The 13,626-nt window shown below is 45.1% G+C and overlaps 1 protein-coding gene across 2 annotated transcripts in view; it reads right to left on the bottom strand.

The window, feature by feature from the left end:
* TRIM28 (tripartite motif containing 28) overlaps positions 1-12,974 on the bottom strand; it is a 30,242-nt gene extending 17,268 nt beyond the window's left edge. For both annotated transcript variants that reach the window (XM_084805085.1, XM_084805086.1), the window contains exons 1-4: positions 12,408-12,974; positions 1,098-1,210; positions 830-962; positions 299-434 (exon numbers count right to left, since the gene is read on the bottom strand). In XM_084805085.1, the coding sequence (XP_084661211.1) occupies positions 299-434; positions 830-962; positions 1,098-1,210; positions 12,408-12,669 (644 nt within the window). In that variant the 5' untranslated portion in view covers positions 12,670-12,974. The remainder of the gene's footprint in view (positions 1-298; positions 435-829; positions 963-1,097; positions 1,211-12,407) is intronic.
* Between the last annotated feature and the right edge of the window lie 652 nt (positions 12,975-13,626).

Raw genomic sequence — 13,626 nt, 5'->3', positions numbered from 1 at the left:
GATCAATGGAACTTACCTGTGTGGGTATGGAAACGCACTCTAATCAGAGGACAGAGTGTATGGTAATGAACTCCAGAGTCAGTCCCAGTAAACAACAGATGGCATCGTTCTAGAGGAGCCTTTCCCAACCTTGTGCCCACCAAATGTGTTGGGCTGGAATTCCCAACATCCCCCAGCCTGCATAGCCAATGGTGAGGGATGACAGGATTTGTGGTCTTCCAAATGTTTTGGCCAGAAGTTGCCCACCCCTGCTCTAGAGAAGCAAATACGTTTTCATACAGTAAGTGGGAAAGCTTACTGGTGATCCTTGTGTGCATTCAGCTGGCAGTCCCGGCAGGTCAGGGTATCACACGTGTCGCAGAACAGCACCAGTGGCTCATGCTTGTGGACGGAGCAGTAGACTGTTTTCTCTCTCTCCTGCGACTTAGAGGAGCCTGGGATAAAACAGAGGTGAGTCTTTACTCCTGCAAGGCAATCTCCTCACACATCAACAGAAGTAACATGTAGGAGAGAAGATAACCCTGCCTGTATGAAAATATCAGTCCATTAGGTGAATACAAGTGTGTATTCTTTGATGAAAGTCAAAGAGGTTCACAACTGCTTGCTCAACCATGTTGGCAGTCAAACAAGCTTTTGAAAGGCACAGGATACTTCCGCTCTCTCACACATCATATTGTCCCCTCGCTCCTGAGCAGCAGCACTGGCGGCACACGGGTACCATGTCTCACACTGCCTTTGATAAAGCTTCTATTTTCCCCACACACAGCTCAGTGTCCATGACCAAGAAAATTTGCAGCCCATGAGGCCTTCTCCCTATGTGACTACCTACCTGTGGACCGGACAGTGTGGTCCTTAGTGTACTTCACTCTCTGATGGGCCTCCACACATGTCTCGCACAGGGGCTCTTGGCACTCAACACAGAAGCTGGTGGCTGGGGCATTATCTTCACAGCTGGTGCAACACTATGGGAAAAGGTGAATGGTTAACCAAGGACAGGTCTTTTCCCCCAGTCCAAGAGGTGGAAAATCCAAAACACATCCAAAGATCAAGCAAAGGAACACAGGAATGAGGAGCTCCTGAAGGTAAAGCTCCATTACCTGGTTGGCATCTCTAGCATCCCCAAGTGCCTCCGTACCACCATCCCTCAGGAAGTAGTTCTCCACAATGTCTTTTAAGTAACATTGGTGCTTGCACACTGGGCAGTCAACCACTGTAAAGAGAAGGATAGGGGAACCATCAGGAAAAAATCCACAGGAGCACAGAGCAGAAGCCGCCTCTTCTACCAGCTCTAGGCTGTTGATTGTGGCTGTGCAGCTTTTTCAGGATACAGCCTTGCAGATCTAGAGGGTTGCTGCAACACATAAGCCAATGCATCCACCTTACCTGGTCAGGTGCCACTAATCCAACCAGAATATTGACTCCCCCAAATACCCCAACCATGCTGATGCCTTTGCTAGTCTCCCACCACCACTTCACAAAGGTAAAAAGACACACCCATTTTACATATCGGTGCAGAGGGAGGGATAGGATAGCAGGACCCACTCCATTAGCTTGGATAAAAGACCAGCTGCCATTTAGCTTCTCCTCTCCTTCAATTATATTCCACCTGGTTACAGGAACTACTATGTAACCCTAAGAACTGTTGTCCATGTTTACTCATTTTCCTCTTCCCTACTCATCCTTCTCCTTTTGTGTCATGTTTTTACATTGCAAACCTGTAGGTAGAAACTGACTTGTTTTTAATCTGTGTACAGCACTTAGTACATTTAAGGTGCTCTGTAAGTTATAAACATAAAAAACCCTAAATGGCTTGGGGACAGATTACCTGAAGGATAGTTTCCTTCCATACATACTGGCCTGGACCCTAGCATCGTCCCTAACAGACCCTTCTCTGGGTACCCCTGCTGAAAGAGGTGAGGCAGGTGGCTGCTAAGGAGAGGGTCTTTTCAGTGGTGGCACCCCCGTTGTGGAATGACCTCCCCGGCACATGTATGTATCCTGGCACATACACTGCGGTCTTTTGGGGGCCAGGTGAGGACCTTTTTATTTTCCCAGGCTTTTTAACCCTTCATTTAAAAAGGGGGGGGGGATGTGTTTTTAGTTCTTTGCACTGCTGCTGGTTTTTATCTTGGTTACTACTTTGGTTTTATTCTGTTTTAAACTTACAGGGGGTTTTATTGTGTTTAATACTGTATTGTATGGTTTTAAGCTTTGTCTTGTAAACTGCCCAGAGAGCTTTGGCTAATGGGCCATATAGAAATCTAATAAAATAAATAAAGACAGGAAACAACTCAAGCTAGCCAGTCACTTGCATGCCCCCCCCCCCCCCGGGTCAATTCTGCCTCAAGATTCCTAGAATACCAATTTCAAAATCTATATTTTCCCTACAGCCTGTGCTGTACAAGCTTACACTAATTTAATTTATATTTACAGTATTTGTATACAGCTCATCAATGTTTCCAAAGCACTTCACACTACAATTAAAGTACCAATTAAAGCAAATGTTTACAATTACTAGCTTAGATAGTAATACTTGTATATTTGCCATAACTCATCTCACCAACATATTCAAGTGCCCAGAACACTATCCAGTTTGCAAAAGTTAGCACCAGTCAGCTACAGCGGAGAGGCAGTATCTCACACATGCGCACACACACACATATCTACCTACCTACCTACAAGTTAGTAGAGCCAGGAAATATACTTTTGAATAATTCTGACTGTGCACCTCAGCAACAACATTCCCTCAAAGCACCATGAATAGGATTGTCACTAAGCAAGTTCTTTGCTTTGTTAGTAGATCTGGCTTGAACAATTTTTCCTTATGTGATGCTACTATGAGAACCCCTTAATCTAGAGTTTAGCATCACCACAAGATGCAATAAGGCATTCGCTTAGCTGACTTTTTAAAAAAAATATCTACAAAAGGACTTCTGGTTGGAACCAATGTCACTCTTGTAGCATCCCATGGCTCTCCATGGGAGCTTTCTCAAACAGCTTTTTAAAAAGTTGAAAAACCTTTTCATTCCTCCCTGGAATTAAAAGGGGGGGGGCAAGGCAACATCTGGATAACACCTTGGAGAAAAGCACCCCCTCGAGATAGTGGGGGGGGCTGGATTCCAGGATTATCTCTCCAGAGCTTTACCAACACAAAAAGCTGTACTGAGACTCCTATTTCATAGGAGAAAACAGGGCTGACATGTTCCATAACACTATATGCTTTAAGAAATATCAACAACTTCTGAGGGATGATTTAAGAAATGTTAACAATATCTGAGAACATCTGAGGATCTGCAAAATTTGTTTGAGAGAAACATGATTGTGCTGAGGAGAAGAAAGGAGCTGGCATCAACTCCCCCCGCACCCCCTGTGTCAGAAGTTACGAAAATAGAAGATATAAGGCAATTATTTACTCTGATAAAGACTATCTTCGCAATTTACGGAACAAGCCAAAAGGTTGGATTTAATCCAAAATTCCATCACCACCTTGCAAGGAGCTGTAGATTTAATTAATGCATCATGGCAAAAAATGGAGACGAAAATTAATGAGCTAGAAGACCGAGTGGCAGGAAATGAAACTACGACACAAATTTGTTTTAAAAATGCCTCTGATGGAATTTCTCAACTGGAGGCCTTCACGAGAAGATCCAATGTACATATTATTGGGATTAAAAATCTAATGATGTAAAATTGCCTATTTTTGTGGATAAACTTTCGCATGACATACTCCCTATCCCATCTGATTATTTGCTTGATATTGAGCAGGCATTTCGTGTGCCAAATGCTAAAGGGAGTGACTACATGATCATAGTCCAATTTGCAAAAGTCTCCACAAAGAATTATATCCTGTGTTTGGCAAGAGAGGGTAGAAGCCTTTCCTGGAAACATGATAAAGTTATGTTATTTCCAGACTACATCAAAGAGGTGGTGAATAAAAGAAGGCAATTTATCAAAGCAAAAAATATGGCAAAACAAATGAACTTACAAGATTACTTAAAATATCCTTCTACACTGTGTATTGTGTCTGAAAGTCAGATGAAGAAGTTTCTAAATCATGAAATGGCCGAGGCATGGCTGAACGTAAAATTGCGTGAGATTTCTGTTACAACCCCATGAACTGGAATTTTTAAACAAGCTTTGTTAACTGTTTGTGTTTAGTCTACATGATTCAGGCTAGCTCAGAAGATAAATGATTATACATATATTTGTTTATTCTCTTTCATCTTTTGTTTTTTCATGCTTTCTTTACATTTTTTATTTCAAAATATAGTATGCTGTATTTAAATTTATTGTTTGAGGGTATATTGTGCACTTTTATATCTAGTATAAAATATTTTACTGACTGTTGAAGGTTTATATTAAGTTTTATTATTAGATAACACTATATGTGTGTGTGTGTGTGTGTGTGTGTGTGTGCGCGCGCACGCGCTTCTGGGAATGAATTGTAGACCTGTTTCTTTGATATAAGATTGATGATATGATATTGAAATGTAAGGTTGTTTATTAAACTGTAAGACTGTTAAGGTTATATAGTTTTTTAAAATAGAATGGTATCGCAGGCCAGGGGGGCATTGGAGTTTAAACTTAATTCTTTAAAGGGGAGCGAGAGGGGGAGGGAAGGGGAAAGCATCTTTTTCTTCACTTCCTTTCCTCCTCCTCTTCCTTTTTTAATTCTTTTTCCTTCTCTTTTTGTTACTGTGGTGTCCTCATCAGAATACTGTATTGCTGGGAAATTGTAGTATTGATCAGGTTGTTGGTAATTTTGGTATTATTTCATTTATAAAGATGAAATAAAAATATATTTTTTTAAAAAATCTACAGACAGCTATAAGCCACCACAATTGACGTGGAACCTCCATGTTCAGAGGCAGTGTATCTCCGATCAAATTATAGGGGTATAAGGGCAGCTTCCAAGAGATATCTGGCTGATATAGATGGTGTTTTAGAATGGGGGGGAGGCTGCAACCCTCAGGGGCTCTCCCCTGCAGCCCACAGGTACCCTAGCTGCTGCTCCCTCGGTTCCCCTCTCTCATCACTTCCCCCCCTTGGAGTCAAGGATCGACTTTTAGCCAATCTTTGCTGTACTCCATGGTTTCTAATATTCTTGAGAGGAACCATGGAAAACAGCAGGCTGGAACAGCAAAAGATGCTCTAGCCCTTCATACTCTGGTTTCCCTCTCATAGTTATTCCAGACAGAAAGATCACAGAATCCAGCCAACTAGAGCAGCCGCCTCTCCTAGCTGGGAGTGGAAATGTTTTCCTGATCAGGGATAAGAAATTTAAGATCCTGCTGAAGATCGCCACTCCCATGGAGGAGAGGAGTTGAGGGGAATTTTTTTTGTGAAAGAGGGGGAAGGGCGGGCATGTGCCCCCAGCCCACAACCACATGCAGGCCTCGTGGGCAAAACGGTTGCCCACCCCTATTCTAAGTGGATCTTTAACTCAACAAGGCATTTTTCTTTCTAAGAGGCAGGGAGCAACATTGCAATACCGAAGGGGAGCGGAGAGAGATACTCAAAGCATGCCTACGCTAACGTCTAATGGCATTCCCTCAAGGAATCTGAGAATTGTACTTTTGAGGGGGGAGTTACTGACTTCTGCAAGACTCAGCTACAATTTCCAATGAGTCTTTGAACCATGAGCAGCATCTCATTTTAAGAATGGATTTTAGCTTTGTAGTGTAGAATGCCTACAGATTATGCTCACCACCACCCACCCAGTTGTGCCACCTGTACTGCTGAAAGTATTTCAGGCAGGCTACTCTTCTTGGCTCAGAAGACAGGCCCAAGAATAGAGCAGCCTGATCAAGATGTAAGAATTAATGTTATCGCTACGAACTTGAATATCAGCAGCAGGCACATCTGTGCAGTCAGCATATAAATCGGGGAGGAGGCCATCACTAGGAATGCCTCTAAATAAGCAAGGTCAGGAAAGGGAAAGACTAAAGGCAATGCTGTTTCCAGATGAAGGACACCAATCCCGACAGAGATAAGCCAGGATACTTTGTGACAACTACCTCCTCAATAAGTATTTCACAGCACTCCTAAACACAACACATGGTGAAAAGCACCACAGACACCAATGCAACAAACCTTGCAGCATAATCCTATGCATATCTACTCAGATGTAAGTCCACCAAATTCAGTGGTACTTACTCCTAGGTAAGCATCCATAAGATTTCAGCCTAAGTTACCATTCAAGCCCAGACTCCTTTCCTGCAGCAACAAGGCCTACTGATTTCCACTGCTGAAGTCCTTGTCTTCAATTAAATGCTACAACACCCTGAGCAATAAGGATAGCAAAGAACATTTTCAATTTCTACCCTATTTTTTTAAATTAAATTAACTTTGCTTCAACATATTGCCTCTAGTTCTAAAGACGAGAATACAATGTCAAAAAGAGCACTTTGAAACAATGGCCCTGGGCCAGGCATTACATCATTCCTCCACTGAGATAGCAGAGCTTGCATTTCCATGGAGCTTCCTTTCTGCCTTTAGACCATACCCAGAAGAGGAAGCATTCCTAGATTGGGTGAATGTTGTGTATGTGTTATCCTAGATGTCTGCAGAACACACTAAATTGAGCATCAAACATCTATGGCTGAATAAAAACACAAAGAAATCAGTTCAGACTGTTGCACGGTAAGGACCAATTAATTTTACTATAGACAGAACAGCAGTCAGTATTATTTTCATAGTTCAAGGACCTACAAGAGAGCACAGAACAGGTTCCTAGCCATCAGCGTACACAAGAACAGAAAGACTAGAATCCTTTGGGTACTATGTGCACCAACAGTGCAAGAGTCAAACTGGTTAGCGCAGGCCTAAATGCAGCACTTAATCTTGTGTGCAAATGTATGTAAGAAAACACTAAAACCTATGCAAGGCCAGATTCTGCAATACCATTTTAAACCACCAGTGTTGGAGAATCCTCTTTCCTTCCCTTCCACACGCAGCCTTGCCAATTAAGAATTTTGGTAGTTTCATTATAGCAAAATGGGTTATATCCCTCCAAACATCCCACAAGCACGCACAATATAAAACATGCAGAAGCACAGAAAATGTATTCTAGCTAACTGAGCAAAGTTGCTCACAAATTAAAAACTGTAATTCTTCTCCAAATGAGTGAGGGAGATTTACTGTTTTTTGTTTGGTGAAATGAAGCTACACCTCTCCTAGTCAGCTTTCCAACCAACTTAATTGTCACTGAAGATCACTCCAAAGTCTTTTGTGCAGTGTTTATAGCAGCTGAAGTTGTAAAGCATGCCGGAAGATGCCCCCCCCCCCACATTCTGCTAAATCCCCTATCTTGTTCTCATTTGCTTTACAAAGCAAGGTATGAGTAAACTTTAAGGGGAGGGAAATCCTTATCTCCTCTCTCATAACTTTGCAGGCACCAATTGGGGGAATAGGGTCATCAATCTTTACATAAGTAAAAGGATCATCAACTTGCCCTTGAGCTATTGGGAGAAAAGGAAGCTCCCACATTATTCCTAAAAGATATCCCAAGCTTTTAAAGAAGGCTCAATGCTGATTTATCTCGAGAGTGAAGGCAAGCATTTCACAAAAGTTAAAAAAAAAGGTATATCTGGACTTGAAAAAAATGTGTAAAAAAATAAAAGCATGTTCATGAAAGCGGGTACAATATTTCCAGTTCTCCAAAATAAGGCCCTGCTTGAGCACACTCTGGGAGAGAGCAGAGGACAGGAAGGCCTGGAATGCTATGGTCCATGGGGAGTCAGACACTTATCGACTGAACAACATCTGCCCACCTACAAGGACTATCATGTTGAACAGAGTGGTAGATCCTCATTTGTGGAACTCACTTCCTCCTGATCCTCATATAGCCATTACACTGCAGGCCTTTGAACCTACTTGTTAGGAGACACATTCTCTTAATACTGACTTGGTCTGTTCTGAATTGTTCAGTAGTTTTTAAATGGTATGATCTGGCCTATATATGTTTTAAACTGCTGTTCTAGGCTATTTTATACTGTGTTATAATTGGTCTTAAAATGGTTTTTGCTTAGAATATGTTATCTGTTTTATGTAAGGTGTCTTATGAAGGATATGCCCTAAAAGGCAGCATAAAAATCCCTATAAACAAATTATTCATTTATTTTATATATTTAACTTTCCACTTTGTGTGAATAAATGTTAAGATAGGCTATCCTGTCTTAACCTGAATGTATCTAGTACTACAAACACCAAGTTCATGTTCTCCATAATGCATGCCATCCCATTGTCTCTGGAGACTGAAACCTAGTCTACACATGCAGCAGCAATAGATGATAAAATAAGTATAACAATACCACTTTTGAATGCAGCCTCTTGCAGGGATTTTTAAAAAGTTGCAAGTCAAGAGTTAGCATTTCAGGTTCAAGCCTGGTCTTCTTCCTAATGCTCTTGCTATTTGCAGGGATTTATTCACACAGGGCAACCTTCCCTAACCTGGCGCCCTCCCGATGTGTTGGACTACAATTCTCAGCATTCACCACCCATCATAGCTGGCTGGAGGATGCTGGGAGTTGCAGTCCAACACTTTTGCAGGGCCCCAGATTGGGGAAGGCTACCGTAAGATAACATTCAGAAATATGAGCCATCACCTGCAGTCTGAGGTATACAGTCCATTCTACTACATCAAGGTGGTACAATCAAATTCCACTGCAGCCCCAAGTGTCTAACTATCACTTCCTAGGTTTAGTGTTCTTAACAGTATTTTAACTGCTTTATTTAAATATATTTAATGTATACCCTGTCTTTCCTCCAAGGAGTTCTAAGCAGTGTACTTGGGTGGGGGTGTGGGGGTGGGTGAGGGTGAGTGAGAGTGAGAGAGTGAGAGAGAGAGAGAGACCTACTCCTGTTTTATCCTCACAACAGTCCAGTGAAATAGGTTAGGCTAAGTGAGACCAGCTGGCCCAAGGTCAATCAGTGAATTGTTACTACTGCAGTGCTGCAGACTGGGAGTGCTGAGGCTAATTTATAGCTTGCCCAAGGCCAACATGTGAGTGTGTAGCACAGGTAAGATTCAAAGCAATTTAAACCAATTAATAGTTCTGTCATAATCACGATGTCACACCAGGCCTTTGTATTTAGACCATATTTCAATGGCACCTTGCAACATTACTAGAGCTCCCCATCTTGAATGGACTCCTGAGAGGACTACCTGTTTTCTGCAGAAAACAAACACATTGCAATACAGTGTCCTCCCTTCCTATGCAGAACCCCCCGCCCGACAGCAGTGTTAACAGGGCAGCCATAAATAACCCCTACAGAAAGAGCACACTGTTCTTTATTCTCAGGAATACAGCCAAAAATACAATTTATCTACTTTTGGCTAAGTAACAGAATTGGCCACACCTTTCCATTTTGTCTGATTTCTTTCTTTGTTCTGCTTTGCTTTCCAATAGTCCTCCACCCATTTCTTTTATGCTGTGCAAAATATTCAGTCCATGGAAAGGGGGGGGGGGAGAGGAGAGAAGAAAGGAGACTGCATGGGGAGAAGAGAAAAGGAGAAGTTCCTCTTCAGACTACAGAAGTTTCTTATCAGAGGAAATGCCTGTAGGCATTTCCCTACACAATTCCATGGCAACTTTCTGGTTGTTCTACTCACACCATCTTCACTCAGGAGGAAGGCTGTGCTTTGGAAAATAAGCACCTTGAAGCCAGACTGAGTTTTCAATGGTACATCAGTAATAAGTCAGAAAAGTATGAACTTTTTTCCAATTGCAATAACATTTAAGCAAAAAAAAAAAAAAAAAAGGAGCTCCAGGCAGGCCTGGAAGATCAACATATTAAAATTTGTTGCTGGTTTCTGGGAATCTAAAACCATTTTCCAATTCTAGCCCAAGATATGCCCTGAAAGATTACAATTTTTAAGCTACTTCTATTAACTTAAACGCACCAAGACAAAAGTGTTAACAGCATAAAAACATTTTTGTATCAGCAAAATATGAAATGGCCTGTTCACTTTTAAGTCACACCGTAAAGAACCTCAAACATTGTATGTGGGCAAAAGCAGGATCACAGATCACATCTAAACAGGCAACTGTTGTAAACATCACTTCTTGAATTGGAATCCACACAGTAGGTGCAATTTGCATGTACCCACAGGGCAGAAAAGGAATAAACTGAACATGTTACCATGAAGTTAAATGGCGGAAAGGGGACTTAATTACAGCAGTAGAATCATAGAATAGTAGGATTGGAAGGGGCCTACAAGGCCATCGAGTCCAACCCCCTGCTCAGTGCAGGAATCCAAGTCAGAGCATCCCTGACAAATGGCTGTCCAGCCTCATCTTGAAGGCCTCCAGTGTGGGAGAGCCCACCACCTCCCCAGGTAATTGGTTCCATTGTCGTATTGCTCTAACAGTCAGGAAGTTTTTCCTGATGTTCAGCCGGAATCTGGCTTTCTGTAACTTGAGCCCATTATGCCGTGTCCTGCACTCTGGGATGATCAAGAAGCGATCCTGGCCTTCTTCTCTGTGACAACCTTTCAAGTACTTGAAGAGTGCTATCAGGGGCAAGTACTGGTGTCCTCAGTACTTGCCCCTGAGGACAGCAGTGGACCTACATCTCCAAGTACTGGTTGAACATTTGCAAATCACTGCAGGCTTATCAGGGAGATATGAATTTGAGTTCAAATACTAACTATGGACAGTGGGTAACTTGTGCATAGTGATCTAGTGCTGAAGTGGAAAAGCAGGGAAGAGAAGACACACATAGGATTGTACCAATGTTAGTCCTACTTAAAGAGTACATCCACTGAAATAAATGGGGCTTACAGGAGTCATGACTAACTTAAATTCCATTCATCTCAATGGGTATACTCTGAAGTAGACTTAATATTAGATATAACCCATGATATCCTTCCAAACACTTTGCACGGGTATGCTATATAAATAGAAGTATTTCAGTTTGAACTGCTACTGCTGAAAGCAACGTAAGGTGCCAATGAAGCAGGAGAGGATACTACTGCAAGGATGCACAAAAATGGGATGAACCCCAAGAGACTTGGGGCATACATGGAGATGCAGTCAGTCCGGAATAAGGACTGACAAGCAGGACAAGTGTTAAGAAAACACATCTTTTGGCTTTCTTGTCTGCCATACAACTTTGGCTTGCTTGCTGGAACGATTCTTCATTTACAATGATCATTAAGAATAGCTACCATACGAGCTCCACAATACTGAGAAACAAGCTTTTTGGATGCAAACAGCAAACTCGTTGCTCTTTTAATTAGCAACAACCCCGATAAACGGTGCTTTTCTGATCTCCTTACATTGCAATCTTGTGCCTGTTTACTCAGGTGTAAATCCCACTAAATTCAATAAACTTACTCACTAGCAACCATGTATAAATCTGCAGCCTAAGCCTTTATTCTTTTTTTAGGGCTACAGCCTTGTATACAACACTTACTTCAAAGAATACCCCATTCTACCAATGGGGCTCACTCCGCATCCAGTAGAACCCAACTTACTGCCTTTGGGCCCCATTCTTAACAAATTGTTGTAGACCCGTGTAAAACTCACGTTGTTTCCAAGATCCGTTAGTGCATTTTCATACATACACGGGACTAAGCGGGCCCATTTCCTTTCTGGAATCAAGAGCTCAACTGCGGCGAACTTAATTGCGGCGAGATCTTCACCTGGATGGATGGGACTTTACCCTTGCGGGTCAAGGCGGCGGAAACGTATGGCAGGGGAAGATAAGCACCCGTCGCCTCCTCCCACCACCTCAGCCCCCAGCCTCAAAGGCGAGGCAGGCACCTCCAACGTCTCGCGATAGGCGCCGCTTAACACCACCGCTGCGCCCCCCTCGTCGGAATGCACGTGGCCACGCCTCCCTCGCTGCACCTCCGCCGCCATACAGGCATCCCCCGCCGCCAGCCCTTCCACAGCGCTCCTTCTCTCGCTCCCGACCCGCCTGCAGCAGGAGTTGCTGCTGCTGGAAGACCCGGGGTGGATCCTCCCCTCCCCACCAAAACATGCCTTCCCGTCACACATTTCCTCCCTTTAAAAAAAAGGCATGCAATTCACCTCCCACCCCATTTTTCCACACATCTTCCCCGCCCCCTGCTCTTCCTCCTCCATTTTTTGTACTCCCGTTTACACGAGCCCCTCGTCGGCGCGATTGCCCCCACCAGGCCTCCTCGTGTAATGTACAGACGATACAGCAGCGTCGTTCCTTCCCAATCAGACGTATTACAAAGAGCACCACGAGAGTTTGGGGCGGGGGGGACAGAAAGACAATGCATTCCGCGCGCCCCCCTCCCAGCCCACTGCAAGCTTCCTTTCGGTCTCCCGCCCCCCTCGGGGCACGGGGCCCATTTTTTCCTCCCCGAGGGCCTGCTTTACGCGGTCGCTCCACCACCGCCCCTTCCTCCCGCCACCGCCGCTTCTCCTCACCTTGCCCATCCTTGTTGTTGCCGCCCGCGGCGGGCTCGACTTTAATGCAGTCCTTGCAGACGGTGTGGAGGCAGGGCAGGAGGCGCGGGTCCCGCTCGGAGCGCAGCCGCTCGCGGCACACCCCGCATTTCTCCAGCAGGTCGATGCCTTCCACGTTGAGGGGGCCGGAGGAGGAGGAGCGCTGCTTGTCCCCAGCGGCGGCGCCTCCCCCGCCGCCCGCTTCCGCCGGAGCAGGGGCCGTCGCCGTCGCAGAGGCCGACATCGCCGCCGCCGCCAGCAAGCCGAGCAGTCGCAAGAGCGCAGGCGCGCGCAGGAGCTGGGCCTCGTGGGGCCGGGACCGTTGGCGGCCTCGACGGGACGCTTCGCCACCCACTGGGACCGGCTGGCCGCCGCCGCCGCCGCCGCCGCCGCCTTCTCCTCACACGCGCCGCGAGGCTGCACAAGCGTAGCGAGAGAAAGACAAGGGGAGCGGCGCGCGCAGCCGGCCAACCAACACACACACAGAGGCCTGACTCGGTCACAGCTCGCTCCGGCTCCCCCTCCCCCCTAAGCGCCGCCCGCTCGCTCGCTCGCTCGGCCAAAGGAATGACGGGTAATTTAGAGGCGGAGGGAAAACGAGCGAGGGATACACAGGCCTAGCGCGCGCCTTTCGGCCTGGCCGGAGGCGGCGCTGAACTTCCTTCTAACCAATCGGTATCTTCGAAGGGGATGTCGCATGATTGACCGACATTTAAATCAGCCAACTGGCAAGCTCTAGGCGCCTCTTGAGGGACGTGCCGCTCAAAAAAGGGGAGGGGGAAGAACAGACAAAACTGTCCAATCACGCCCCGCTAAGCTCTTTCGGTCGTCCAATCTGTTTTATTGGAATTGGGGGGGGGGGGGGAATCAAGGTTCGAAAAGCCATAGACTCAGGTCCCGCCCTCTGCTTGAGGTCTAAGAGGCTGAACCCTTCTAAAAGATCTAAGAGGCTGAAACCATGGCAACCCTGAATTCACACGGGTGGAGGGTGGCTTTGGATTGGCGGGAAAAGAACCAGTAACGGCCTTATATCGCCAGGCTACCTGGATGGGATGAACCAATCAATTTCGTCCGTCTTTCTCGTTGTTGATCCCTTCATGTTATCCTCCATGTTGGACGCCAAAGGGGCTCTAGGCGCTAAATGGCTGAAGCACGGATTGTGATAAAGCATGTAAGCCAGCATACGCTTTCGTCGGTGAAC

Source organism: Heloderma suspectum, chromosome 6 (genome assembly GCF_057233095.1).
Source record: "Heloderma suspectum isolate Gila_16-S chromosome 6, 16-S_ref, whole genome shotgun sequence".
In the NCBI taxonomy this organism is placed as follows: Eukaryota; Metazoa; Chordata; class Lepidosauria; order Squamata; family Helodermatidae; genus Heloderma; species Heloderma suspectum.
This window is presented reverse-complemented; position numbering and strand designations above follow the sequence as displayed.